Source organism: Sebastes fasciatus, chromosome 12, assembly GCF_043250625.1.
Source record: "Sebastes fasciatus isolate fSebFas1 chromosome 12, fSebFas1.pri, whole genome shotgun sequence".
NCBI lineage: Eukaryota > Metazoa > Chordata > Actinopteri > Perciformes > Sebastidae > Sebastes > Sebastes fasciatus.
In genome coordinates, this window is record NC_133806.1 from 20,484,399 (window position 1) to 20,509,545 (window position 25,147).

Below are 25,147 nucleotides of genomic sequence, written 5' to 3' on the forward strand. Positions count from 1 at the left end.
AAAACTGATTAGAGATCTTTAGGCCCATGTCTATTGTGTTAAACAAATTAATTATATAAATAAACAATAATTATTCTTCATATTAATCATTGGAAAAAGTGGACTTGCAGAACAACTGGAATTTGTCATGAGAATTTTTGAGAATTCATGATTTTTTGTCATGAATTACTGCGTGCTACATGTGGTCCCGCCTCGATGACGCTGACGTCATATCAGGAGTCTTATTAATAGCATGAGGCTTTACTGGTGCTGCAGACACATCCTCAAACGACTGATGATCATTGAGAAAGGTAACTGTTATCCTTATAACAACAATATGGCAATATTCAATTTAATTAAGGTAATATATATATATATGTGTTTATACTAGCCTACTTCTCGTTTAAGAAGGATAAAGTGGTTTGATGTGAGTAGACTCTGATGACTTTTTGATGACAACTTTGGCTCCTGTTTTATATGTGCAAAAAAAGACGTTTTTTAAAAATAAGCAGAAGAGACTGGTATGAAAAGTTCAGAAACATTTTTCATTTATTTTTCATGATGTCATTGCAGGTCTCAAGACAACAATGGACAGAAATACTACTGCACTTTTCTATCACCTCAATTTGACAGAATTTGTATTTCATGAAAATGGTTCTTTGAGACAGTCTGTCCACATCATATCCTTCATTGTTTACTGTCTGGCCTTTGTCCTTGGTGTGCTCGGGAATGGAGTGGTTATCTGGGTGACCGGGTTCAAGATGAAGAAAACCGTTACCACAGTTTGGTTCCTCAACCTGGCTGTGGCCGACTTCCTCTTCACAGCGTTCCTGCCCCTGAGTGTGACCTTCATATTTTGGAATCTCCACTGGCCTTTTGGCAAGTTCATGTGCAAACTTCATTACGTTATAATCTTCCTGAACATGTTTGCCAGTGTCTTCATTCTGATGGTGATCAGTGTGGACAGATGTGTGTCTGTGGTGTGGCTCGTCTGGGCCCAGAACCATCGGAGTGTACGCAAGGCGTCCTGTGTGAGTCTGGGTGTTTGGGTACTGGCTCTGATTCTCAGCACTCCTGACTTCATCTTCAGTGACACTGAGCTGAAACCCAGTAAGGACGTCATCATCTGCTCTAACAACTTTGCTCTTTCTGATAACTATAAAACACCGTCTGTGAATCAGCTGCGACAGCTTCATCATGAGGCCATGACCATCACCCGCTTCCTCCTGGGATTTGTTGTCCCCTTCACTGTCATTGTCTCCTGTTATGCTGTGATAATCCATCGTATCAGAAGAAACCGCACCCTGGCCAGCAAGTCAAGTCGCCCCTTTAAGATCATCGCCGCAGTTATCACCACTTTTTTCCTGTGCTGGGCTCCGTATCACATCATGAAATTAATTCTGATGGTGAATTCCAGGTCTACTTATCCTAGTGAAACATTACGCCTTGTCACCACTATTGGGTTTCCTTTAGCATCCAGCCTGGCCTTTCTCAACAGTGGCTTGAACCCACTGCTGTATGTGTTCATGGGACAAGATTTCAAAGACAGAGTTCATAAATCCATCCTGAAGGTTTTGGAGAATGCCTTCCAGGAAGAGGTTTCTCACTCTTACACCAACAAAACGTCTACGGTCATCAGCAAAAGCAAAGATAAGTCAGTTAGTGACACTGTGGTATGAAGTTATCCATGATATGAAGAAACAAATACTGTAACTGTAAATGTAAAGAACAGATCTACCTACATGGTTACTATGAGCTAATTATGTTCCTGAGGTTTTTCTGTTTTTTCTTAATGCTTAGACAACACACAGTTAAACCACATGAAAGGAATGGCCTGCTTATTCTTTGTATGACTGTGGTTATGAATATTGTCATATGTATGAACCTGTCTATCAGAGCTTGATTCTAATGTATTTCATTTTAGTTTTATTTGAAACTTGTTTTTACTCTTCAATGAATCTGTATATGATAATAATGCAATCCTTTTTTTCCATTATTAAAATATTATTTGGACCACCCATAAGACATACTGCTACATGATTGCACATCATTTCTCTTGTGATACATATATATAATAATATAATGTATGTCTCACGCACACAACTCATCTGATAACACCTCATGATAATTTATCCAAACTATCAAGTTGCAAATCACAGAATTATGATTTGATCAACAGTTATTGATGGTCTTTTCTATTTATCATTATAGACTGTTTTCATAATGTTAATTGACCAGCAGAGGGAACTGTTTTACATCTTAAAGTATATTTCAAGTCAACGTGGCTGACGCAGGTCATTTAATAGTGCCTGTTTGCATTAAAGAACAGTGTGTAGGGTTTATGGGGATGTGGTCGCAGAAATGGAATATAATATTCATAACTATGTTTATATCTAGGGTGCAGGTCCTCTTCACAGAGTCCGACATGTTGCTCTGCCATGTTTCTCCAGTAGCCCAGAACAGACAAAATAAACACTGGCTCTAGCGAGGGCCTATCTGGTTTTTACGTTACCTGAAGGCCACCGTAGTTCAGTTTATGCCTTGGACCTTCCTTCTTTTGTGATATTGATATTTTTGTTTAATGTACGGAAAAAAATAATTCATTCATCCTCCATTCATTCATCCATTCACTTCACTCAATAAAGGGCTCTTGGATCCTTGTGTTTAATGTGTACATCAGCTAGAAGCTCTAAGGTCCAGTCAACCTTATACTCAGATTATGAAGTCTGTTTTTCAAATAGTGTATGCAAAGTATTTTTTAACTAATGACCCCTCTCCAACACCCTAAAGATAACAGTTGCACTTCATGTGCTTTTCTGAATTTCAGAGGAAATCTGATTAAGATTGTAAAACAGGATGCTGACAGAAAGCAACATGCATGTAATGTAGACCTGCGAAATGACCCTATCAATTCAAATAAAATGGTAGGAAAAGATATATTCTTACTTCAGATCTCTTTTGCTTTCAGGGATTGATCAAGGCAGCCTAGTTTATACCTCAAGCAAACATGAGCTCAACCCACATGGAGAGATATACATTATACAGCAGGATCATTGGTGGACATGAGTAGTTGTAGCTCCACTCCCTCTCAGGTAGTTGTCTCAACAACCCACAATTCATGCCTTTAACTGTTTGGGTACTTAGCACTTACTTTCTTTTTGGAGTTTCCCAAAGGACAGAGACTCTTTAATGTGGCATAAGTCTTAACAAGAAATTCAGTAGCAGATTCTTGAGAGCAGCTTTTGCAGATAAGTTGATAATAAGGCAGCTAACACTGAGGACACTGAGGTTATGTCCTTTGTATTTTTTATGGGAATCTGAGGGCTTTAGAATCCTTCCTTCGAGCTGGGTCCACCTTGTATCACCTACACTCGGCAGGAGCTTCTTCAGCTGAGGCCTCCTGCACCAGATGGACTGGATCTCGATGTCGACTTGTCGGAGATCAGGAGCAAGACTAGAGAGAGGAAGAGAGGCCGCAGAGGAGGGGTCCGGGCCAGGAACAATCGGCGGGGGTACAAACCCGTGCTGCCCTCTGTTATTATGGGGAATGTGCACTCCTTGGTTAATAAGGCGGATGAGTTGACAGCGTACTTGAAGTATGATCGCCTATACCAGGGGTCAGCAACCTTTACTATCGAAAGAGCCATTTTAGGAAAAAACAAAAAAAAGAAAATATGTCTGGAGCCGCAAAACATTTGATCATTGTGATGAAGGAAACACAGTTTATAGTCTAAGTATATAGTATATAAGTCTAATGCAGTGAGGGCCAAAGTGAAAATGTACTACGGAGTATTAGGGCCACATTTAGGGAAAAAACATCTGAGATTTACAGAATAAAGTCAGAATATTACGAGAAAAAATTAGTAATATTACGAGAATAAAGTGATAACTTTACGAAGAAAAAAGTTGTAATATTACGAGAATAAAGTGATAACTTTACGAGAAAAAAAGTCGTAATATTAAGTGAATAAAGTCATAACTTAACGAGAAAACAAGTTGTAATATTACGAGAATAAAGTCATACATTTACGAGAAAAAATAAAATAACACATAAAATTACTACTTTATAATATTATGACTTTATTCTCATAATATTTTGACTTTATTCTCGAAATCTCCGATTTATTTTTTTTTCCTCAATGTGGCCCTAATGCTCCGTCATACAGTCGTACCATAGACCTACAACGGTCTGGGAAAGGCCAAAAAACGGAACGGAAGAAATAGATGATTATTGAAGAAGTTGAATAAACTTTAGAAGAACAATACTGACTGCAGCACATTGAGTGATTTTATTGCAAACTGGTTTGTTGCACTTTCTGTGATATTAAAGGTTGAAAATCAATTAGTTTGCTCCAGTCTTTTTTTCCCTTCATTAGTGTACTCTAGTCAACAAAGTGGGTACCTCATTAGTCCGTTATGATTTTCTTTGAATGTTTTGAGAATGCTTTTTTCACCAAAGTCAGTTATTGCCAGTATCTTTTTACACCCTGCATAGATATTGTTCTGATAATCTCAATTATTAACTTAATTAAAACTTGACACAAAGTGCTGAGCTGCATCTCACATTACTCTTAATTTTCTCAGCCTTCAGATGAATCTACGTTGTTGCCTTCCATATACCGACACCATAGGAAGTGATTCACCTGAATTTGGACTGCTAGTTTGATAAATATTTATGTTTTCTTTATTGTAAGAACAGGCTATAGTCTAATCAACAAATATGACGTAACCGTCAGAAAACACAGAACAGCAGAACAATGGAATGGCCCATTTATTTTATATGTAAGACTGTCTATGAAAGCTTTATTCTAATATATTTGATTTGGTTATATGAATCATATATTATTGTTTATTTTGCTATTAAATTGCTATTATTTTACATTATTAAAACGTTATTTGGACCTTCCAAACGTGATGTATAATCACGATATAATTTAACAAAAGACTGAGCCTGGATTCTCTTTCTCTAGTATCATACAGTGATACAGGATATACTCTTGATAGTCTATTTCTTATTGTAGACTTCCTTCATTATATTAATTGACCAGCAGAGGGAACTGTTTTACATATTTTAGTGTAGGCCAGGTCAAAAGGGGGTTCTCTCCTCAGCGCCTGCAGAATCTGGTGCTTCTCAGACCAAGCACAGGAAACTCTAGAGGGAAATAAAGACGGCAGCACATTGATTTTATTTAATAATGGAAGCTGGGGTTTTTTGCACTGTCTGTGATATTAAAGATTGAAAATTAATTAGTTTGCTCCAGTCTTTTTTCCCCTTCATTAGTGTATTCTGGTCAACAAAGTGGGTACCTCATTAGTCCGTTATGATTTTCTTTGAATATTTTGAGAATGCTTTTTTTGCCAAAGTCAGTTATTACCAGTATCTTTTTCCACCCTGCATAGATATTGTTCTGATAATCTCAATTAGGTAACATTTATGTTAAAATGTGTTAATTTTATTAGTGAAATAGTTTGTATAGTTTGGGGGGGAAAACTCATGAGAACATTTAGATCCTCCTGTATAATTTCACAATGTTATTTTCTGTGTGAAAGATATTTTTTAAATCATCTGTCACTGTTAAATTAATAAGAGGCGACATTAGATCTGTGGGTGAATTGTGGGAACATTTCAGCCAAGGCCATACCGATCGATGTGTATTTGTTTATTTGACTGATAATAAAGTACTGCTGGTAGTGTTTGGGGGGAAGTTTTCTGCTTGTTCAAACTGACACATCATTTCCAAAGTAAAGATATCAGTTGCACATCAGTGTTTCTAAATTTCAGAGGAAATCTGGTTAAGAAAGAGTAACATGTGATGCTGACAGGAAGGACTGATAACCTAGGCTTGTGCATTCCTCAAATACTAAAATTGCTTTTGATCAAATATCAGTAAATGATATATTCTCTTTTGCTTGCAGAGATAAATCTACACAGGCAGCATAGTCGATGTGTCCAGCTTTCAAGTGAACAGTGGCAGGGACGGAGTAGCCTACTTTTATAAAACTGCTTGGCAACCCTCAATGAACGACAAATGCTGGAAATAACCTGTTCAGAGACCGGTTCAGACAGTGACACAGAGCTATTACACTCTCCATAGTCGTCTAACAACCCACAGCTTAAGGATTTAGTTCTTTGGTTGCTTTTTGATTTCTCTTTTGGAGAGTCCCAAAGGACAGAGGCTCTGTTGTGTAGCTTTTGAAGAAGACAGACAAGTCATTGCAAGAAATTTAGTCTACTGCATCCCCATCCTCACTGGTGGACATGCAGGAGAAGTGGACAAACAGAGAGCGTAGAGATCCCCTGCTCTCTTTCATTAGAAGAGGGCTAAGGGGATCGAGGTCTTCTTGGTGGACAAAATACCCAGACCCACATGCTCCAGAGGCTCAAAGATGGGCCAGAGAGACCATCCAAAACCATCTTGTTAAATTGTGTAATTTTCTGGTTTTGCGTCTGTCCAAAGTAGCATATATAGTTGCCTCCATTTCTTCCTGATTAACAAAACATAAATATTCAAGAATGCAATTAAGAACAGCAGACAATAGAATCAAGGTTAAACAAATTAATTATATAAATAAACAATAATTATTCTTAATATTAATCATTGAAGAAAGTGGACTTGCAGAACAACTGGAATTTGTCACGGGGATTTTTGAGAGTTCATGATTTTTTGTCATGAATTACTGCGTGCTATATAATGATCCCGCCTCGATGACGCTGACGTCATATCAGGAGTCTAATCTGTAACATGAGGCTTTACTGGTGCTGCAGACACATCCTCAAACGACTGATGATCATTGAGAAACGTAACTTATCCTTAGAACAACAATATGTCATCCTTTGAATTTAATTAAAAGTAAACTATATATATATATATATATATATATATATATATATATATATATATATATATATATATATATATGTGTGTGTGTGTGTGTGTGTTCATACTAGCATTCTTCTTGCTTAAGAAGGATAAAGTGGTTTGATGTGAGTAGACTGATAATTCATCAACATTTTTCATTTATTTTTCATGATGTCATTCTCAGCACTCCTGACTTCATCTTCAGGGACACTGAGCCGTCATGTAACAATGACAAAATCATCACCTGCTTCAACAACTTTGCTCTTTCTGATGACGATGAAACACCGTCTGTGAATCAGCTGCGACAGCTTCGTCATGAGGCCATGACCATCACTCGCTTCCTCCTGGGATTTGTTGTCCCCTTCACTGTCATTGTCTCCTGTTATGCTGTGATAATCCATCGTATCAAAAGAAACCGCACCCTGGCCAGCAAGTCAAGTCGCCCCTTTAAGATCGGCGCCGCAGTTATCACCACTTTTTTATCTGTGTTGGGCTCCCTTTCACATCATGGAATTAATTGAGATGGTCAATTTCGGGCATACTTATGATGGTGAAACATTAAACCATGTCACCACTATTGGTGGTCCTATAGTAACCAGCCTGGCCTTTCTCAACAGTGGCTTGAACCCACTGCTGTATGTGTTCATGGGACAAGATTTCAAAGACAGTTCATAAATCCATCCTGAATGTTTTGGAGAATGCCTTCCAGGATGAGGTTTCTCGCTCTCACACCTACAAAACGTCTACGGTCATCAGCAGCAGCAAAGATAAGTCAGTTACACTTCGGCATGAAATTATCCATGATATGAATAAACAAATACTGTAACTGTAAATGATTTCTACACCTGGAATTGTAAAGAACAGATCTGTTTTAGTGTGATAAATACCTACATGTGTCATGTATGGGGTGAATTTAATGGGGAACCCAAACATAGAGTTACAGGCAGGAAAAATAGTTTTAAATAAAAGCGAGCTTTAATAATTACAAGCTGAAAAATCCAAAACTACCAAAGGCAAAACAACAAAAGGCAGGGAGGGGAACAAAGTACAAAAGAACAAAACCAAAAATCACAAACCAGGGAAACACGAGGAACACCAGGATCAGAGCAGGAGGTAACAAGTAACACGGAGGACAAGGTAGACGGGGCTGGAGAGACAAACGAACCGACCAGGACAGAGGGGAACACACAGGCTTAAATACAAGACATGATTACACACAGGTGAAACAAATCAGGGCGGGGCAGACAATCAACAAAAGGCGGGGAAACAAACAAAGGTGGGAAGTAAAACCAGACAAGACACAGGAGGAGTGAATTACAAAATAAAACAGGAAACTGGAATGAGAATATAAAAGAAACCAAACACAAACCAAAATCACATAAACATAACTAATAACAAAGACTGGCACAGCCAGAACATGACAACATGGTTACTATGAGCTACTTATGTTCCTAAGGTATTCTGTTATTTATTAACGCTTAGACAACACACAGTAAAACCACAGGAAAGGAATGGCCTCCTTGTTCTTTGTATGACTGTGGTTATGAATATTGTGATCTGTATGAATAAAGGATACTAGGAGATATTGGGTTTGGGGTCCTCCCCTAAGAAAATTTGAAGGTTTTTGACTTAAAACTAAGCATTTTACATCATTTTGGACCATTATTATTACTAGTTAAATGATTATTTTATTATTTATCACAGCCTTAAGTTTGAACATTTCATTCTTCTGGAAATGTTTGCCCTGTAAAATCATATTCTATAAATCAGAAGAGCAGATTCAGAAAACTTTTAAATAATGTTTCACTAATTATATCTGTTCACAAATAAAAAAAAAAAACTTATGACGAACAGTTCACTAATTATTTTACAAAAAGGACGTGAACATTGCATTGATAAATTACAGCACCTTTGTTCTAGCCTTGTTCTGGCTACAGCACCCTCCTTGACCTGGAAAATAGGGCTCCCTGGAAGCTATGGTGTAACTGGATGACTGTCATTTACCATGCATATAATGTTTTTTCTGTAAAATATATTAAACATTGAATGACATCAGATCTAAAATATTATTTAGCGCCGATATTTCAAAAGTGGCAGATCAAAAAAAATAAATACTTGCCTGCCACAGTGGCAGGCAGTGAAAAAAGTAGATTTCAGACCCTGAACCTGTCGATCAAAGCTTTATTCTAATGTATTTTGTTTTAGTTTTATTGAAACTTGTTTTTACTCTTCAATGAATCTGTAAATAAATGATTCGGTTTGTAGATAATAAATTGTAAAATGATATTTCCTGGGGGAAAAAAAAGGAACCCAGCTGTTGTTTCCAAATAGGTATTACATGAATTTATGGTGAAATTTGTGTAACACAAGCAGCAGAAAAAAAATAAAGTCTGGTCGACAAAGGGAGCTTTGTGTTTTTTTCCATCTGTCACTTACACAACAGCAAAGAAAACACGCACACAATACAAGTCCCAGTTGTTTATATCTGCACCATTTTTGGATGTAGATTTTGTATTTTAATTTTGCTCCTTTGGCCTGTAAGGTGATTTTCACTGCACAAATAAATTCCCCTGAATTGTATATTTCTTAATGAGCACCCAGATGCCACCAATCTACGTTATTGCCTTACATATACCGACACCATAGGAAGTGATTCACCTGAATTTGGACTGCTTGTTTGATAAATATTTCTGTTTTCTTTATTGTAAGGACAGGCTATAGTCTAATCAATAAATATGACGTAACCGTCAGACAACACAAACAACAGAAAAAGGGAATGGCCCATTTATTCTATATGTAAGACTGTCTATGAAAGCTTTATTCTAATATATTTGATTTGATTATATGAATCATAAATGATTGTTAATTTATCTTGCTATTATTTTACATTATTAAAATGTTATGTGGAGTCTCCACCGTGATGTATAATCACAATATAATTTAACAAAAGATTGTGCCTGGAATCTCTTTCTCTAGTATCATACAGTGATACAGATATACTCTTGATAGTCTATTTCTTATTATAGACTTCATTCATTATATTAATTGACCAGCAGAGGGAAATGTTTTACATATTTTAGTGTAGGCCAGGTCAAAAGGGGGTTCTCTCCTCAACGCCTGCAGAATCTGGTGCTTCTCAGACCAAGCACAGCAAACTTTAGAGGGAAATAAAGACTGCAGCACGTTGATTTTATTTAATAATGGAAGAGGGTTTGTTGCACTTTCTGTGATATTAAAGGTCGAAAATCAATTAATTTGCTCTAGTCTTTTTTTTCCCTACGAGTGTATTCTAGTCAACAAAGTGGGTACCTCATTAGTCCGTTATGATTTTCTTTGAATGTTTTGAGAATGTTTTTTTTGCCAAAGTCAGTTATTACCACTATCTTTTTACACCCTGGATAGATATATTGTTCTGATAATCTCAATTAGGTAACATTTATGATAAAATGTGTTCATTTTATTAGTGAAATAGTTTGGACAGTTTGGGGGGGAAAACTCATGAGAACATACTGTTGTGTATTTATTTGATTTGTTTGATTGATAATAAAGTACTGCCAGTAGCGTTTGAGAGAAGGTTTTGTGCTCGTTCAAACAGACACAGTTTCGAAACTATCAGTTGCACGTCAGTGTGTCTAAATTTCAGAGGAAATCGGATTTAGAAAGAGTAACATATGATTGCCCCACCATTTTTTCCACCTAAAAAATTGGACTTGCAGTACAACGGGAATTTGTCACGGGGATTTTTGAGAATTCATGATTTCTTTCATGAATTACTGCGTGCTACATATGGTCCCGCCTCAATGACGCTGACGTCATATCAGGAGTCTTATTAATAGCATGATGCTTTACTGGTGCTGCAGACACATCCTCAAACGACTGATGATCATTGAGAAAGGTAACTGCTATCCTTATAACAACAATATGTCATCCTTTGAATTTAATTAAAGTAAACTTTATATATATATGTATATGTGTGTGTGTGTTTAAACTAACCTACTTCTCGTTTAAGAAGGATAAAGTGGTTTAATGTGAGTAGACTGATAATTCATCAACTCTGGCTCCTGTTTTATATGTACAAAAAAAAGAGGACGTTTTTTAAATGGGCACAAGAGACTGTCATAAAAAGTTCAGAAACATTTTCATTTATTTTTCATGATGTCATTGCAGGTCTCAAGACAACAATGGAGAAAATTACTATTGCACCTTTCTATCACATCAATACAACAGGTGTATCTCATGCAAATGACACTTTGTATGGAGAGTATGCAGAGCTGAGACAGTCTCTCAAGATCATGTCCCTCATTGTTTACTGTCTGGCCTTTGTCCTTGGTGTGCTCGGGAATGGAGTGGTTATCTGGGTAACTGGGTTCAAGATGAAGAAAACCGTTAACACAGTTTGGTTGCTCAACCTGGCTGTGGCCGACTTCCTCTTCACAGCGTTCCTGCCTCTGATTGTGACCTACACAGCTTTGAATTTCCACTGGCCTTTTGGCAAGTTCATGTGCAAACTTGCCTACAATATAAACTCCCTGAACATGTTTGTCAGTGTCTACATTCTGATGGTGATCAGTGTGGACAGATGTGTGTCTGTGGTGTGGCCCGTCTGGGCCAAGAACCACCGGAGTGTACGCAAGGCGTCCTGTGTGAGTCTGGGTGTTTGGGTACTGGCTCTGATTCTCAGCACTCCAAACTTCATCTTCAGCGACACTGGGCCGTCGCATTTCGATAAGGACGTAATCAACTGCTTAAACAACTTTGCTTTTTCTGAAGACAACAAAACACCGTCTGTGAATCAGCTGCGACAGCTTCGTAATAAGGCCATGACCCTCAGAGGCTTCCTCCTCGGATTTGTTGTCCCCTTCACTGTCATTGTCTCCTGCTATGCTGTGATAATCCATCGTCTCAGAAGAAACCGCACCCTGGCCAGCAAGTCAAGTCGCCCCTTTAAGATCATCGTCGCAGTTATCACCACTTTTTTCCTTTGCTGGGCTCCGTATCACATCATGGCTTTAATTGAGATGGTCAATTTCAGGCCTACTTATCAAAGACAAACATTACACCTTGTCACTGCTATTGGGACTCCTATAGCAACCAGCCTGGCCTTTCTCAACAGTGGCTTGAACCCACTGCTGTATGTGTTCATGGGACAAGATTTCAAAGACAGAGTTCATAAATCCATCCTGAATGTTTTGGAGAATGCCTTCCAGGATGAGGTTTCTCGCTCTCACACCTTCAAAAAGTCTACGGTCATCAGTAAAAGCAATGATAAGTTAGTTAGTGACACTTCTGTATGAAGTTATCCATGATATGAATAAACAAATACTGTAAGTGTAAATGATTTCCAAACCTTTAATTGTAAAGAACAGATCTGTTTTATTGTGATAAATACCTACATGGTTACTATGAGCTAATTATGTACCAAATCACAGCATGGCTTTTTCGATGGTGTTCCTCAAGGTCTTGGTGTCTTAATGTGGTATTGTGGAGGGTCTATTGATCATTTTTATCAATTCTTGAGTGGTAAGAAATGGTTAAATTTTGCACCAAATCTGTGTAACAAATGGTATCAACCAAAAATTGCTGCAACAACTTATGAGACATAATAGCGCATGGGTATGGTCATCATATACTTAGATCATAATGTTTTAAACCCTTATACACTTTTACAATTCATTTTAAATAATTAATTAATTGATTGATTTATTAATTAATCTATTAATTCATTCATGTTTATTTCTGATTCATGACTAGAACAACTTGACACACAGTGCTGAGCTGCATCTCACATTAATCTTCATGTTCTCAGCCTTCAGATGAATCTACGTTGTTGCCCTCCATTTACTGACACCATAGGAAGTGATTCACCTGAATTTGGACTGCTAGTTTGATAAATATTTCAGTTTTCTTTATTGTAAGGACAGGCTATACGCTAATCAATAAATATGACATAACCGTCAGAAAACACAGAACAACAGAAAAAGGGAATGGCCCACTTATATATGTTATATATATTTATACTATATGTAAGACTGCCTATGAAAGCTTTATTCTTATTCTGTATTTGATTTGATTATTTGAATCATAAATTATTGTTTATTTAGCTTTATATTATTTTACATTATTAAAATGTTATTTGGACCTTCCAACCGTGATGTATAATCACAATATAATTTAACAAAAGATTGTGCCTGGAATCTCTTTCTCTAGTGTCATACAGTAATACAGGATATACTCTATTATATATACTTGTCTACTTCTCATTATAGACTTCCTTCATTATATTAATTGACCAGCAGAGGGAACTGTTTTACATATTTTAGTGTAGGCCAGGTCAAAAGGGGGTTCTCCCCTCAACGCCTGCAGAATCTGATGCTTCTCAGACCAAGCACAGCAAACTTTAGAGGGAAACTAGAAAATGCATTTCCTGCTGAAAATGCGTGGGAATGCTGACAGCTGAAATTTATTGCAAAGCTTTGCTGAAAATGCAGAAATGTGACATGGCTTGCCTAAAAATGTTAAAGCTCAAATGCATTGCACTGCACTGCTATAAACCCTAGAAGATGAAATGTACAACTGGCAGAGTTGGAAGCTGAACTGCATTAGCTAAAGAAGCTAAGAGCTGAAATACATTGCTAGAAAAGCTGGAAGCTAAACTGTAATACTGTCAAAAGTGGTAAATTTGAATTTTCCTGAATAGGCGGAAAGAAGAAATGCTTTGTATGTATATCAGACAGATGAACTGCATTGCTAAACACAAACAGAGACAGAGAGAGAGAGAGAGTAGTATTGGGTGAAATGAACCTTTAAAATCTATAAGTTGTTACACAGTAAGTGGTATTTGGGTGGAAAGTAGTAGTAGGAGTTGTAGTAATAGTAGTAGTAGTAAGAGTAGTACTAGTAATAGTAGTAATAGTAGTAATAGTAGTAGTAGTAGTAGTAGTAGTTGAGGCAGTAGGAACAGCTGCAGGAGCAGTAGTAATAGTAGCAGTAGTGGTAGCAGTAACATCACTGGTAGTAGTAGTAGCAGTAACAGTAGTAGTAACTAGAAAATTTCGCAAGAAATTTTGACCAGTGTGCCTGGTGCTGGGGGGATGGGTGGGGGCTAGGGGTGGTGTGTGTGTGGAGGGGGTGGCAGATTCAGACTGTCTGAGGTCCATAGTGAGGTCATCACTGTAGACCCTTTCGCTGCGTGCGTGTCTGTCAGTGGTTGCCATGGTGATTGGGGGGCCGTGAGGAGTGTTTAGTTTCCTGTTAACAAACAGTAAGAGTTGAGTGACTTTATTTTGAAAAGTAGGTGAATACCTAGTTCCTGTTATCATACAATGAGAGTTGGGGGCTTTTAATCACAGGTGTAATTGATCACATTAATTATGGCCCTGATCCATTGAAGCCTGGTTTACAGCATGCTGGCTCACTGAAATGGCGTGATACAGTAAATAGTGTGTGTGTGTGTGTGTGGGTGTGTTAGTCAGCCTGCTCTGATTGGCTAATGTGAATCAGCTGTCTAGCAGCTATCGAAAGTTGCCGTGGTGATTGGCCACTGCTGCAGTGGGGCAGTTTATAATAGGAGTTAACCAGAGACGTACATGTCATAAAAGTACTTCTACGACAGAAACCGTGACTCCTATCGCTTAGATTGTTCATGAGACCAGTTAGGAGTCTCTGATGAACAAATGGTGCGACATTTGGGTCTGTAGTTTCAAAAATGTGACCTCGGCGGCAGTTTCGAAAAGTAGTAACTTTTTTCTCTGATCCAAAACATTCTGTGAAATTTAATATGGGGCCCTATGGGAGCGAAGCCTGCAGTTGCTCTCATGTTCAGGCATGTGTCGCAAATTGTGTAAGTCCAACTGATTCCATAGCTACATGTCTGCGACCGGCACAAAAATACCTACGTTTTGATGTATTAATTGTGTATGAGGAGTGGACGTTGTGGGCTACAGAGCAATTTGTTCGGAAAATTTTCAAAAAATTTCAAAGCTTTCCCGCACTCTAGCGATGATGTCACGCGCTCTAGCCCTTAACGACCCACGCAATACACACCCATTATAAAATCTGAAACGGTCTGAAAATTTCACAAAACGTAAACTGCGATTTCGTGAAAACCGTGCCAGCTATCAAAAAATTTCCATTTGGCCAAATAAAGTCCCAAGTCTCGTGACCCGTTTAAACTTTTAATCACGTTTCTACGTTAAAGTATGGCGACTCTGTATGGCCCCAAAGAGGAGTGTTTATGAGCAATCTTCACGTCGATTTTCAATGCATTCCAATGGAGCAAAAAAATCGCGCTTTCGCGCGATTTTCTCGGAAACCGCTGCGCGAATGTCTTAGTCAGGTCATAGCACACGATTCCCGATCATTCCGCACGTTTCGATGTACTTTTTGTACCTGTGCTGGCAACGCTGCCGGAGGAGTAGCGCGGCAAAGTTTAGGCAGAAGAAGCGGAAGAAAATAAGCCCGCAGGATAATAGACCAGTGTGCTTTGCACAAGGCTTTGCCTTGTGCTTCTAGGCACACTGGAAGTGCTTCTAGGCACACTGGAATAATAGTAGCTGTAGTATTAGTAGTAGTAGTAGTATTAGTAGCAAAAGCAGTAGTAGTAGTAGTAGTAGCAATAGTAGTAGTAATCGTAGTAGTAGTAGCAGAAGGAGCAGCAGCTGTAGTAGTAGTAGCAGAATCAGTCGGAACAGAAGCAGTAGTAGTAGTAGTAGTAGCAGCAGCAACAGTAGTAGTATTAGTAATAGTTGTAGTAGTAGTAGTAGTAGTACTAGTATTAGTAGCAGAAGGAGCAGCAGCTGTAGTAGTAGTGGTAGAATCAGTAGGACCAGAAGCAGCAGCAGTAGTAGTAATAGTTGAAGTAGTAGTAGCAGCTAGAACTTTTAAAACTGTAAGTCGTTAGACAAAATATAGTAGATAAAGTTACTCAATAGAGATTTTATTTTGAAAAAAAAACTTGTCCTGAGTTCCCTGTTAAGATACAGTTACCTTCTATGTGTGTGTGTGTGTGTGTGTGTGTGTGTGTGTGTGTGTGTGTGTGTGTGTGTGTGTGTGTGTGTGTTAGTCAGCCTGCTCTGATTGGCTAATATGAATCAGCTGTCTAGCAGCAATCAAACGTTGCCGTGGCGATCTCCACTGCACCCTCAGAGAGACAGTTTATAATAGAAGTTAACCAGAGACATACATGTCATAAAAGTGTCTCTCAGACAAAACCGTGAGTCCAATCGGCAAAATAATGTCATCATCAGAGAGAAGCGTCTCTGCCGAACGCATTGATGTCGTTTTTTTGTGTGTGGCGTCAAAAATGGGATCATGGGAGCAGGTTAGAAAAGTGCCATTGTCAACTTTCCGTCAGACATTTGCCGTCTGATTTAACATTGCTCTCTCTGGAGCGGCTTGTTGGACTTACTCTCACTTTTGGGACCCTAGAGACAAATGTGTAAGTCAAACTGATTCCATAGCTACATGACTGCGACCGGCACAAAATTTCCTACATTTGATGAAAAAATTTTCTATTAAGAGGGAAAATTGGTGGCTACGGAGCAATTTGTCCGGAAAATTTTCAAAAGATTTGAAAGCTTTCCTGCACTCTAACGATGATGTCACGCGCTCTAGCCCTTAACGACCCACGCAATACACACCCATTATAAAATCTGAAATGGTCTGAAAATTTTCTTAAAATGTAAACTGCGATAAATGAAAAACTGTAAAAGTTATCAAAAAGCTGAATCATAGCTTAATAGTTCAAAGACTTGTAACCCGTTTAAAGTTTAAATGAAGTCTGTAGCTGAAAGTATACGGAAGCAGTAGCATTTCAAAGTGGAGTAGGTTCAAGAGGATTTGAAGATTTTCTCCATTGAGTTAAATTGTAAAAAAAAATTTGGAAAAAGCTTAATATTTTAAAAAGTATAAATAGTTGAAACAAGTCAAGAAATAGCACTAATGTCCTTAAAGACCTGAATATTTTGATAGTTGTACGGTTTCTGTAGCTGAAAGTATGCAGGACTAGTTAAAGGCCAAAAAACGGAACGGAAGAAATAGATGATTATTGAAGAAGTTGAATAAACCTTAGAAGAACAATACTGGGAATGCTGAATCAGCATTCCCACAATAAAGACTGCAGCACATTGAGTGATTTTATTGCAAACTGATTGGTTGCACTTTCTGTGATATTAAAGGTTGAAAATCAATTAGTTTGCTCCAGTCTTTTTTTCCCTTCGAGTGTATTCTAGTCAACAAAGTGGGTACCTCATTAGTCCGTTATGATTTTCTTTGAATGTTTTGAGAATGCTTTTTTCACCAAAGTTAGTTATTGCCAGTATCCTTTTACACCCTGCATAGATATTGTTCTGATAATCTCAATTATTAACTTAATTAAAACTTGACACACAGTGCTGAGCTGCATCTCACATTAATCTTCATTTTCTCAGCCTTCAGATGAATCTAAGTTGTTGCCTTCCATGTACCGACACCATAGGAAGTGATTTGCCTGAATTTGGACTGATTGTTTGATAAATATTTCTGTTTTCTTTAGTGTAAGAACAGGCTATAGTCTAATCAACAAATATGACGTAACCGTCAGAAAACACAGAACAACAGAAAAAGGGAATGGCCCATTTATTCTATATGGAAGACTGTCTATGAAAGCTTTATTCTTATTCTGTATTTGATTTGATTATTTGAATCATAAATGATTGTTTATTTTGCTTGCTATTATTTTACATTATAAAAACGTTATTTGGACTCTCCACCGTGATGTATAATCACGATATAATTTAACAAAAGACTGAGCCTGGAATCTCTTTCTCTAGTATCATACAGTGATACAGGATATACTCTTGATAGTCTATTTCTTATTATAGACTTCCTTCATTATATTAATTGACCAGCAGAGGGAAATGTTTTACATATTTTAGTGTAGGCCAGGTCAAAAGGGGGTTCTCTCCTCAACGCCTGCAGAATCTGGTGCTTCTCAGACCAAGCACAGCAAACTTTATAAACTGCAGCACATTGAGTGATTTTATTTAATATTGCAAACTGGTTTGTTGCACTGTCTGCGATATTAAAGGTTTAAAATCAATTAATTTGCTCCAGTCTTTTTTTCCCTTTATTAGTGTATTCTAGTAAACAAAGTGGGTACCTCATTAGTCCGTTATGATTTTCTTTGAATGTTTTTACCAGTATCTTTTTCCACCCTGCATAGATATTGTTCTGATAATCTCAATTAGGTAACATTAATGTTAAAATGTGTTCATTTTATTAGTGAAATAGTTTGGACAGTTTGGGGAAAAAACTCATGAGAACATTTAGATCCTCCTGTATAATTTCACAATGTAAGTTTCTGTGTGAAAGATATTTTTTAAATCATCTGTCACTGTTAAATTAATAAGAGGCGACATTAGATCTGTGGGTGAATTGTGGGAACATTTCAGGCAAGGCCATACTGTTGTATATTTATTTATTTGATTGATAATAAAGTACTGCCAGTAGTGTTTGGGAGAAGGTTTTGTGCTCGTTCAAACTGACACGCAGTTTCGAAGCTATCAGTTGCACGTCAGTGTTTCTAAATTTCAGAAGAAATCTGATTAAGAAAGAGGAACATATGATTGCCCCACCATTTGTTCCACCTAAAAACTGATTAGAGATCTTTAGGCCCATGTGTGTTGTGTTAAACAAATAAATTATATAAATAAACAATAATTATTCTTAATAATAATCTATGAAAGAAAGTGGACTTGCAGAACAACTGGAATTTGTCATGAGAGTTTTTGAGAATTCATGATTTTTTGTCATGAATTACTGCGTGCTACATATGGTCCCGCCTCGATGACGCTGACGTCATATCAGGAGTCTTATTAGTAGCATGAGGCTTTACTGGTGCTGCAGACACATCCTCAAACGACTGATGATCATTGAGAAAGGTAACTGTTATCCTTATAACAACAATATGTCATCCTTTGAATTTATCTAATGTAAACTATATATATATATATACATATATATATATATGTATATATATATATATTTGTGTTTCTCGTTTAGGAAGGATAAAGTGGTTTAATGTGAGTAGGCTGATAATTCATCAACTTTAGCTCCTGTTTTAAATGCGCAAAAAAAAGAGGACGTTTTTTTAAATTAGCAGAAGAGACTGGCATTAAAAGTTCAGAAACATTTTTCATTTATTTTTCATGATGTCATTGCAGGTCTCAAGACAACAATGGAGAGAAATACTACTGCACCTTTCTATCACATCAATACAACAGATGTATCTCATGCAAATGGCTCTTTGTATGACGAGTATGCAGAGCTGAGAAAGTCTCTCAAGATCATGTCCCTCGTTGTTTACTGTCTGGCCTTTGTCCTTGGTGTGCTCGGGAATGGAGTGGTTATCTGGGTGGCCGGGTTCAAGATGAAGAAAACCGTTAACACAGTTTGGTTCCTCAACCTGGCTGTGGCCGGCTTCCTCTTCACAGCGTTCCTGCCTCTGATTGTGACCTACACAGCTTTGAATTTCCACTGGCCTTTTGGCAAGTTCATGTGCAAACTTGTCACCACTATAAACTTCCTGAACTTCTATGCCAGTGTCTACATTCTGATGGTGATCAGTGTGGACAGATGTGTGTCTGTGGTGTGGCCCGTCTGGGCCAAGAACCACCGAAGTGTACGCAAGGCTTCCTGTGTGAGTCTGGGTGTTTGGGTACTGGCTCTGATTCTCAGCACTCCATACTTCATCTTCAGGGACACTAAACCGTCATCTAATAATGACGAAATCATCAACTGCTTAACCAACTATGCTCTTTCTGATGACGATGAAACACTGTCTGTGAATCAGCTGCAACAGCATCGTAATAAGGCCATAACCATCACCCACTTCCTCCTGGGATTTCTTGTCCCCTTCACTGTCATTGTCTCCTGCTATGCTGTGATAATCCATCGTATCAGAAGAAACCGCACCCTGGCCAGCAAGTCAAGTCGCCCCTTTAAAATCATCGCCGCAGTTATCACCACTTTTTTCCTGTGCTGGGCTCCCATTCACATCATGGACTTAATTGCGATGGTGAATTCCAGGTCTACTTATCCCGGTGAAACATTACACCTTGTCACCACTATTGGGTATTCTTTAGCAACCAGCCTGGCCTTTCTCAACAGTGGCTTGAACCCACTGCTGTATGTGTTCATGGGACAAGATTTCAAAGACAGAGTTCATAAATCCATCCTGAAGGTTTTGGAGAATGCCTTCCAGGAAGATGTTTCTCGATCTCACACCTGCAAAAAGTCTACGGTCATCAGCAGAAGCAAAGATAAGTTGGTTAGTGACGCTTTGGTATGAAGTTATCCATGATATGAATAAACAAATACTGTAACTGTAAATGATTTCCACACCTGGAATTGTAAAGAACAGATCTGTTTTAGTGTGATAAATACCTACATGGTTACTATGAGCTAATTATGTTCCTGAGGTTTTCTGTTATTTCTTAACGCTGAGACAACATACAGTAAAACCACAGGAAAGGAATGGCCTAATTGTTTTCATGTGTGATGATGTTAGTCCCAGTAGTAGCCATTTCATTTGACTTTAGACCATTTTTTTAAACTTGACCTCACTGTATAAAATGGCCTGTGGTGACCTCTAGAATAATCACAGCCTCATGAAACTTTACAACCACAAACTGCAGACCTAGAGAATTCAGAGGATGGATGGCTTTCCTAGGTAGATTGACAATAAGAGGGTTTCTGAGCAGTTTCCAGAACAGAAATGCTCGCTATCCAATCGCCGAAAAATGCAATTCCTGCAGAAATCTCAAAATGTTTTTTGATAATCACAATATAATTTAACAAAAGACTGTGCCTGGAATCTCTTTCTCTAGTGTCATACAGTGATACAGGATATACTCTTAATAGTATATTTCTTATTATAGACTTCCTTCATTATATCAATTAACCAGCAGAGAGAACTGTTTTACATATTTTCGCGTAGGCCAGGTCAAAAGGGGGTTCTCCCCTCAACGCCTGCAGAATCTGGTGCTTCTCAGACCAAGCACAGGAAACTCTAGAGGGAAATAAAGACTGCAGCACATTATACACGATATTAAAGATTGAAAATTAATTAGTTTGCTCCAGTCTTTTTTCCTTCATTAGTGTATTCTAGTCAACAAAGTGGGTACCTCATTAGTCCGTTATGATTTTCTTTGGATATTTTTTTTTGCCAAAGTCAGTTATTACCAGTATCTTTTTACACCCTGGATAGATATTGTTCTGATAATCTTAATTAGGTAACATTTATGTTAAAATGTGTTAATTTTATTAGTGAAATAGTTTGTATAGTTTGGGGGGGAAAACTCATGAGAACATTTAGATCCTCCTGTATAATTTCACAATGTTATTTTTCTGTGTGAAAGATATTTTTTAAATCATCTGTCACTGTTAAATTAATAAGAGGCGACATTAGATCTGTGGGTGAATTGTGGGAACATTTCAGCCAAGGCCATACCGATCTATGTGTATTTGTTTATTTGACTGATAATAAAGTACTGCTAGTAGTGTTTGGAGGGAAGTTTTGTGGTTGTTCAAACTGACACGTCATTTCCAAAGTAAAGATATCAGTTGCACATCAGTGTTTCTAAATTTCAGAGGAAATATGATTGAGAAAGAGTAACATGTGATGCTGACAGGAAGGACTGATAACCTAGGCTTGTGCATTCCTCATATACTAACATTGCTTTTGATAAAATATCAGTAAATGATATATTCTCTTTTGCTTGCAGAGATAAATCTACACAGGCAGCATAGTCAATGTGTCCAGCTTTCAAGTGAACAGTGGCAGGGACGGAGTAGCCTACTTTTATAAAACTGCTTGGCAACCCTCAATGAACGACAAATGCTGGAAATAACCTGTTCAGAGACCGGATCAGACAGTGACACAGAGCTATTACACTCTCCATAGTCGTCTAACAACCCACAGCTTAAGGATTTAGTTCTTTGGTTGCTTTTTGATTTCTCTTTTGGAGAGTCCCAAAGGACAGAGGCTCTGTTGTGTAGCATTTGAAGAAGACAGACAAGTCATAGCAAGAAATTTAGTCTACTGCATCCCCATCCTCACTGGTGGACATGCAGGAGAAGTGGACAAACAGAGAGCGTAGAGATCCCCTGCTCTCTTTCATTAGAAGAGGGCTAAGGGGATCGAGGTCTTCTTGGTGGACAAAATACCCAGACCCACATGCTCCAGAGGCTCAAAGATGGGCCAGAGAGACCATCCAAAACCATCTTGTTAAATTGTGTAATTTTCTGGTTTTGCGTCTGTCCAAAGTAGCATATATAGTTGCCTCCATTTCTTCCTGATTAACAAAACATAAATATTCAAGAATGCAATTAAGAACAGCAGACAAAAGAATCAAGGTTAAACAAATTAATTATATAAATAAACAATTATTCTTAATATTAATCATTGAAGAAAGTGGACTTGCAGAACAACTGGAATTTGTCACAGGGATTTTTGAGAGTTCATGATTTTTTGTCATGAATTACTGCGTGCTACATAATGATCCCGCCTCGATGACGCTGACGTCATATCAGGAGTCTAATCTGTAGCATGAGGCTTTACTGGTGCTGCAGACACATCCTCAAACGACTGATGATCATTGAGAAAGGTAACTGTTATCCTTAGAACAACAATATGTCATCCTTTGAATTTAATTAAAAGTAAACTATATATATATATATATATATATATATATATATATATATATATATATATATATATATATGTGTGTGTGTGTGTGTGTGTTCATACTAGCATTCTTCTTGCTTAAGAAGGATAAAGTGGTTTGATGTGAGTAGACTCATAATTCATCAACATTTTTCATTTATTTTTCATGATGTCATTCTCAGCACTCCTGACTTCATCTTCAGGGACACTGAGCCGTCATCTAACAATGACAAAATCATCAACTGCGTCAACAACTTTGCTCTTTCTGATGACTATGAAACACCGTCTGTGAATCAGCTGCGACAGCTTCGTCATGAGGCCATGACCATCACTCGCTTCCTCCTGGGATTTGTTGTCCCCTTCACTGTCATTGTCTCCTGTTATGCTGTGATAATCCATCGTATCAGAAGAAACCGCACCCTGGGCAGCAAGTCAAGTCGCCCCTTTAAGATCGTCGCCGCAGTTATCACCACTTTTTTATCTGTGTTGGGCTCCGTATCACATCATGGAATTAATTGAGATGGTCAATTTCGGGCATATTTATGATAGTGAAACATTAAACCATGTCACCACTATTGGTGGTCCTATAGTAACCAGCCTGGCCTCTCTCAACAGTGGCTTGAACCCACTGCTGTATGTGTTCATGGGACAAGATTTCAAAGACAGTTCATAAATCCATCCTGAATGTTTGGGAGAATGCCTTCCAGGATGAGGTTTCTCGCTCACACCTACAAAACGTCTACGGTCATCAGCAGCAGCAAAGATAAGTCAGTTAGTGACACTGTGGTATGAAGTCATCCATGATATGAATAAACAAATACTGTAACTGTAAATGATTTCTACACCTGGAATTGTAAAGAACAGATCTGTTTTAGTGTGATAAATACCTACATGTCATGTATGGGGTGAATTTAATGGGGAACCCAAACGTAGAGTTACAGGCAGGAAAAATAGTTTTAAATAAAAGCGAGCTTTAATAATTACAAGCTGAAAAATCCAAAACTACCAAAGGCAAAACAACAAAAGGCAGGGAGGGGAACAAAGTACAGGGGAACAAAGTACAAAAGAACAAAACCAAAAATCACAAACCAGGGAAACACGAGGAACACCAGGATCAGAGCAGGAGGTAACAAGTAACACGGAGGACAAGGTAGACGGGGCTGGAGAGACAAACGAACCGACCAGGACAGAGGGGAACACACAGGCTTAAATACAAGACATGATTACACACAGGTGAAACAAATCAGGGCGGGGCAGACAATCAACAAAAGGCGGGAAAACAAACAAAGGTGGGAAGTAAAACCAGACAAGACACAGGAGGAGTGAATTACAAAATAAAACAGGAAACTGGAATGAGAATATAAAAGAAACCAAACACAAACCAAAATCACATAAACATAACTAATAACAAAGACTGGCACAGCCAGAACATGACAACATGGTTACTATGAGCTACTTATGTTCCTAAGGTATTCTGTTATTTCTTAACGCTTAGACAACACACAGTAAAACCACAGGAAAGGAATGGCCTCCTTGTTCTTTGTATGACTGTGGTTATGAATATTGTGATCTGTATGAATAAAAGATACTAGGAGATATTGGGTTTGGAGGTCCTCCCCTAAGAAAATTTGAAGGTTTTTGACTTAAAACTAAGCATTTTACATCATTTTGGACCATTATTATTACTGGTTAAATATTTATTTTATTATTTATCACAGCCTTAAGTCTGAACATTTAATTCTTCTGTAAATGTTTGCCCTGTAAAATCAAATTCTATAAATCAGAAGAGCAGATTCAGAAAACTTTTAAATAATGTTTCACTAATTATATCTGTTCACAAATAAAAAAAAAAAAGTTATCACGAACAGTTCGCTAATTATTTTACAAAAAGGACGTGAACATTGCATTGATAAATTACAGCAGCTTTGTTCTAGCCTTGTTCTGGCTACAGTACCCTCCCTGACCCGAAAAATAGGGCTCCCTGGAAGCTATGGTGTGACTGGATCACTGTAATTTACCATGCATATAATGTTTTTTCTGTAAAATATATTAAACATTCAATGACATCAGATCTAAAATATTATTTAGCGCCGAGATTTCAAAAGTGGCAGATAAAAAATAAATAAATACTTGCCTACCACAGTGGCAGGCAGTGAAAAAAGTAGATTTCAGACCCTGAACCTGTCGATCAAAGCTTTATTCTAATGTATTTTGTTTTAGTTTTATTGAAACTTGTTTTTACTCTTCAATGAATCTGTAAATTAATGATTCGGTTTGTAGATAATAAATTGTAAAATGATATTTCCTGGGAAAAAAAAAGGAACCCAGCTGTTGTTTCCAAATAGGTATTACATGAATTTATGGTTAAATTTGTGTAACACAAGCAGCAGAAAAAAAATAAAGTCTGGTCGACAAAGGGAGCTTTGTGTTTTTTTCCATCTGTCACTTACACAACAGCAAAGAAAACACGCACACAATACAAGTCCCAGTTGTTTATATCTGCACCATTTTTGGATGTAGATTTTGTATTTTAATTTTGCTCCTTTGGCCTGTAAGGTGATTTTCACCACACAAATTCCCCTGAAATGTATATTTCTTAATGAGC

At 37.7% G+C, this 25,147-nt stretch overlaps 3 protein-coding genes and 2 pseudogenes across 3 annotated transcripts; all 5 read left to right on the top strand.

Annotated features, from left to right (window-relative positions):
- The first annotated feature begins 675 nt into the window (after window positions 1-675).
- LOC141779301 (chemerin-like receptor 1) lies at window positions 676-24,653 on the top strand. The gene is made up of 2 exons (XM_074654058.1): window positions 676-1,752; window positions 24,012-24,653. Exon 1 carries the CDS (start codon window positions 741-743, stop codon window positions 1,656-1,658), a length of 918 nt encoding a protein of 305 aa, XP_074510159.1. The 5' UTR covers window positions 676-740; the 3' UTR covers window positions 1,659-1,752; window positions 24,012-24,653.
- LOC141779850 (chemerin-like receptor 1) lies at window positions 3,042-7,665 on the top strand (annotated as a pseudogene).
- LOC141779285 (chemerin-like receptor 1) lies at window positions 10,756-12,830 on the top strand. Its single transcript, XM_074654042.1, has one exon. The coding sequence runs from the start codon at window positions 10,910-10,912 to the stop codon at window positions 12,131-12,133; it is 1,224 nt and encodes a 407-aa protein (XP_074510143.1). The 5' UTR covers window positions 10,756-10,909; the 3' UTR covers window positions 12,134-12,830.
- LOC141779286 (chemerin-like receptor 1) lies at window positions 18,566-20,974 on the top strand. The gene is made up of 2 exons (XM_074654043.1): window positions 18,566-18,757; window positions 19,040-20,974. The coding sequence occupies exons 1-2, from the start codon at window positions 18,700-18,702 to the stop codon at window positions 20,164-20,166; spliced, it is 1,185 nt and encodes a 394-aa protein (XP_074510144.1). The 5' UTR covers window positions 18,566-18,699; the 3' UTR covers window positions 20,167-20,974.
- Window positions 22,389-23,334, top strand: LOC141779851 (chemerin-like receptor 1; annotated as a pseudogene).
- Window positions 24,654-25,147: the final 494 nt, after the last annotated feature.

Coding starts and splice junctions, on each gene's coding strand:
- LOC141779285 (XM_074654042.1), top strand. CDS start 10,910: ATGTACAAAAAAAAGAGGACGTTTTTTAAATGGGCACAAGAGACTGTC.
- LOC141779301 (XM_074654058.1), top strand. CDS start 741: ATGAAGAAAACCGTTACCACAGTTTGGTTCCTCAACCTGGCTGTGGCC.
- LOC141779286 (XM_074654043.1), top strand. CDS start 18,700: ATGAGGCTTTACTGGTGCTGCAGACACATCCTCAAACGACTGATGATC. Junction 18,758..19,039: donor ACTGATGATCATTGAGAAAG/GTAACTGTTATC, acceptor ATGTCATTGCAG/GTCTCAAGACAACAATGGAG.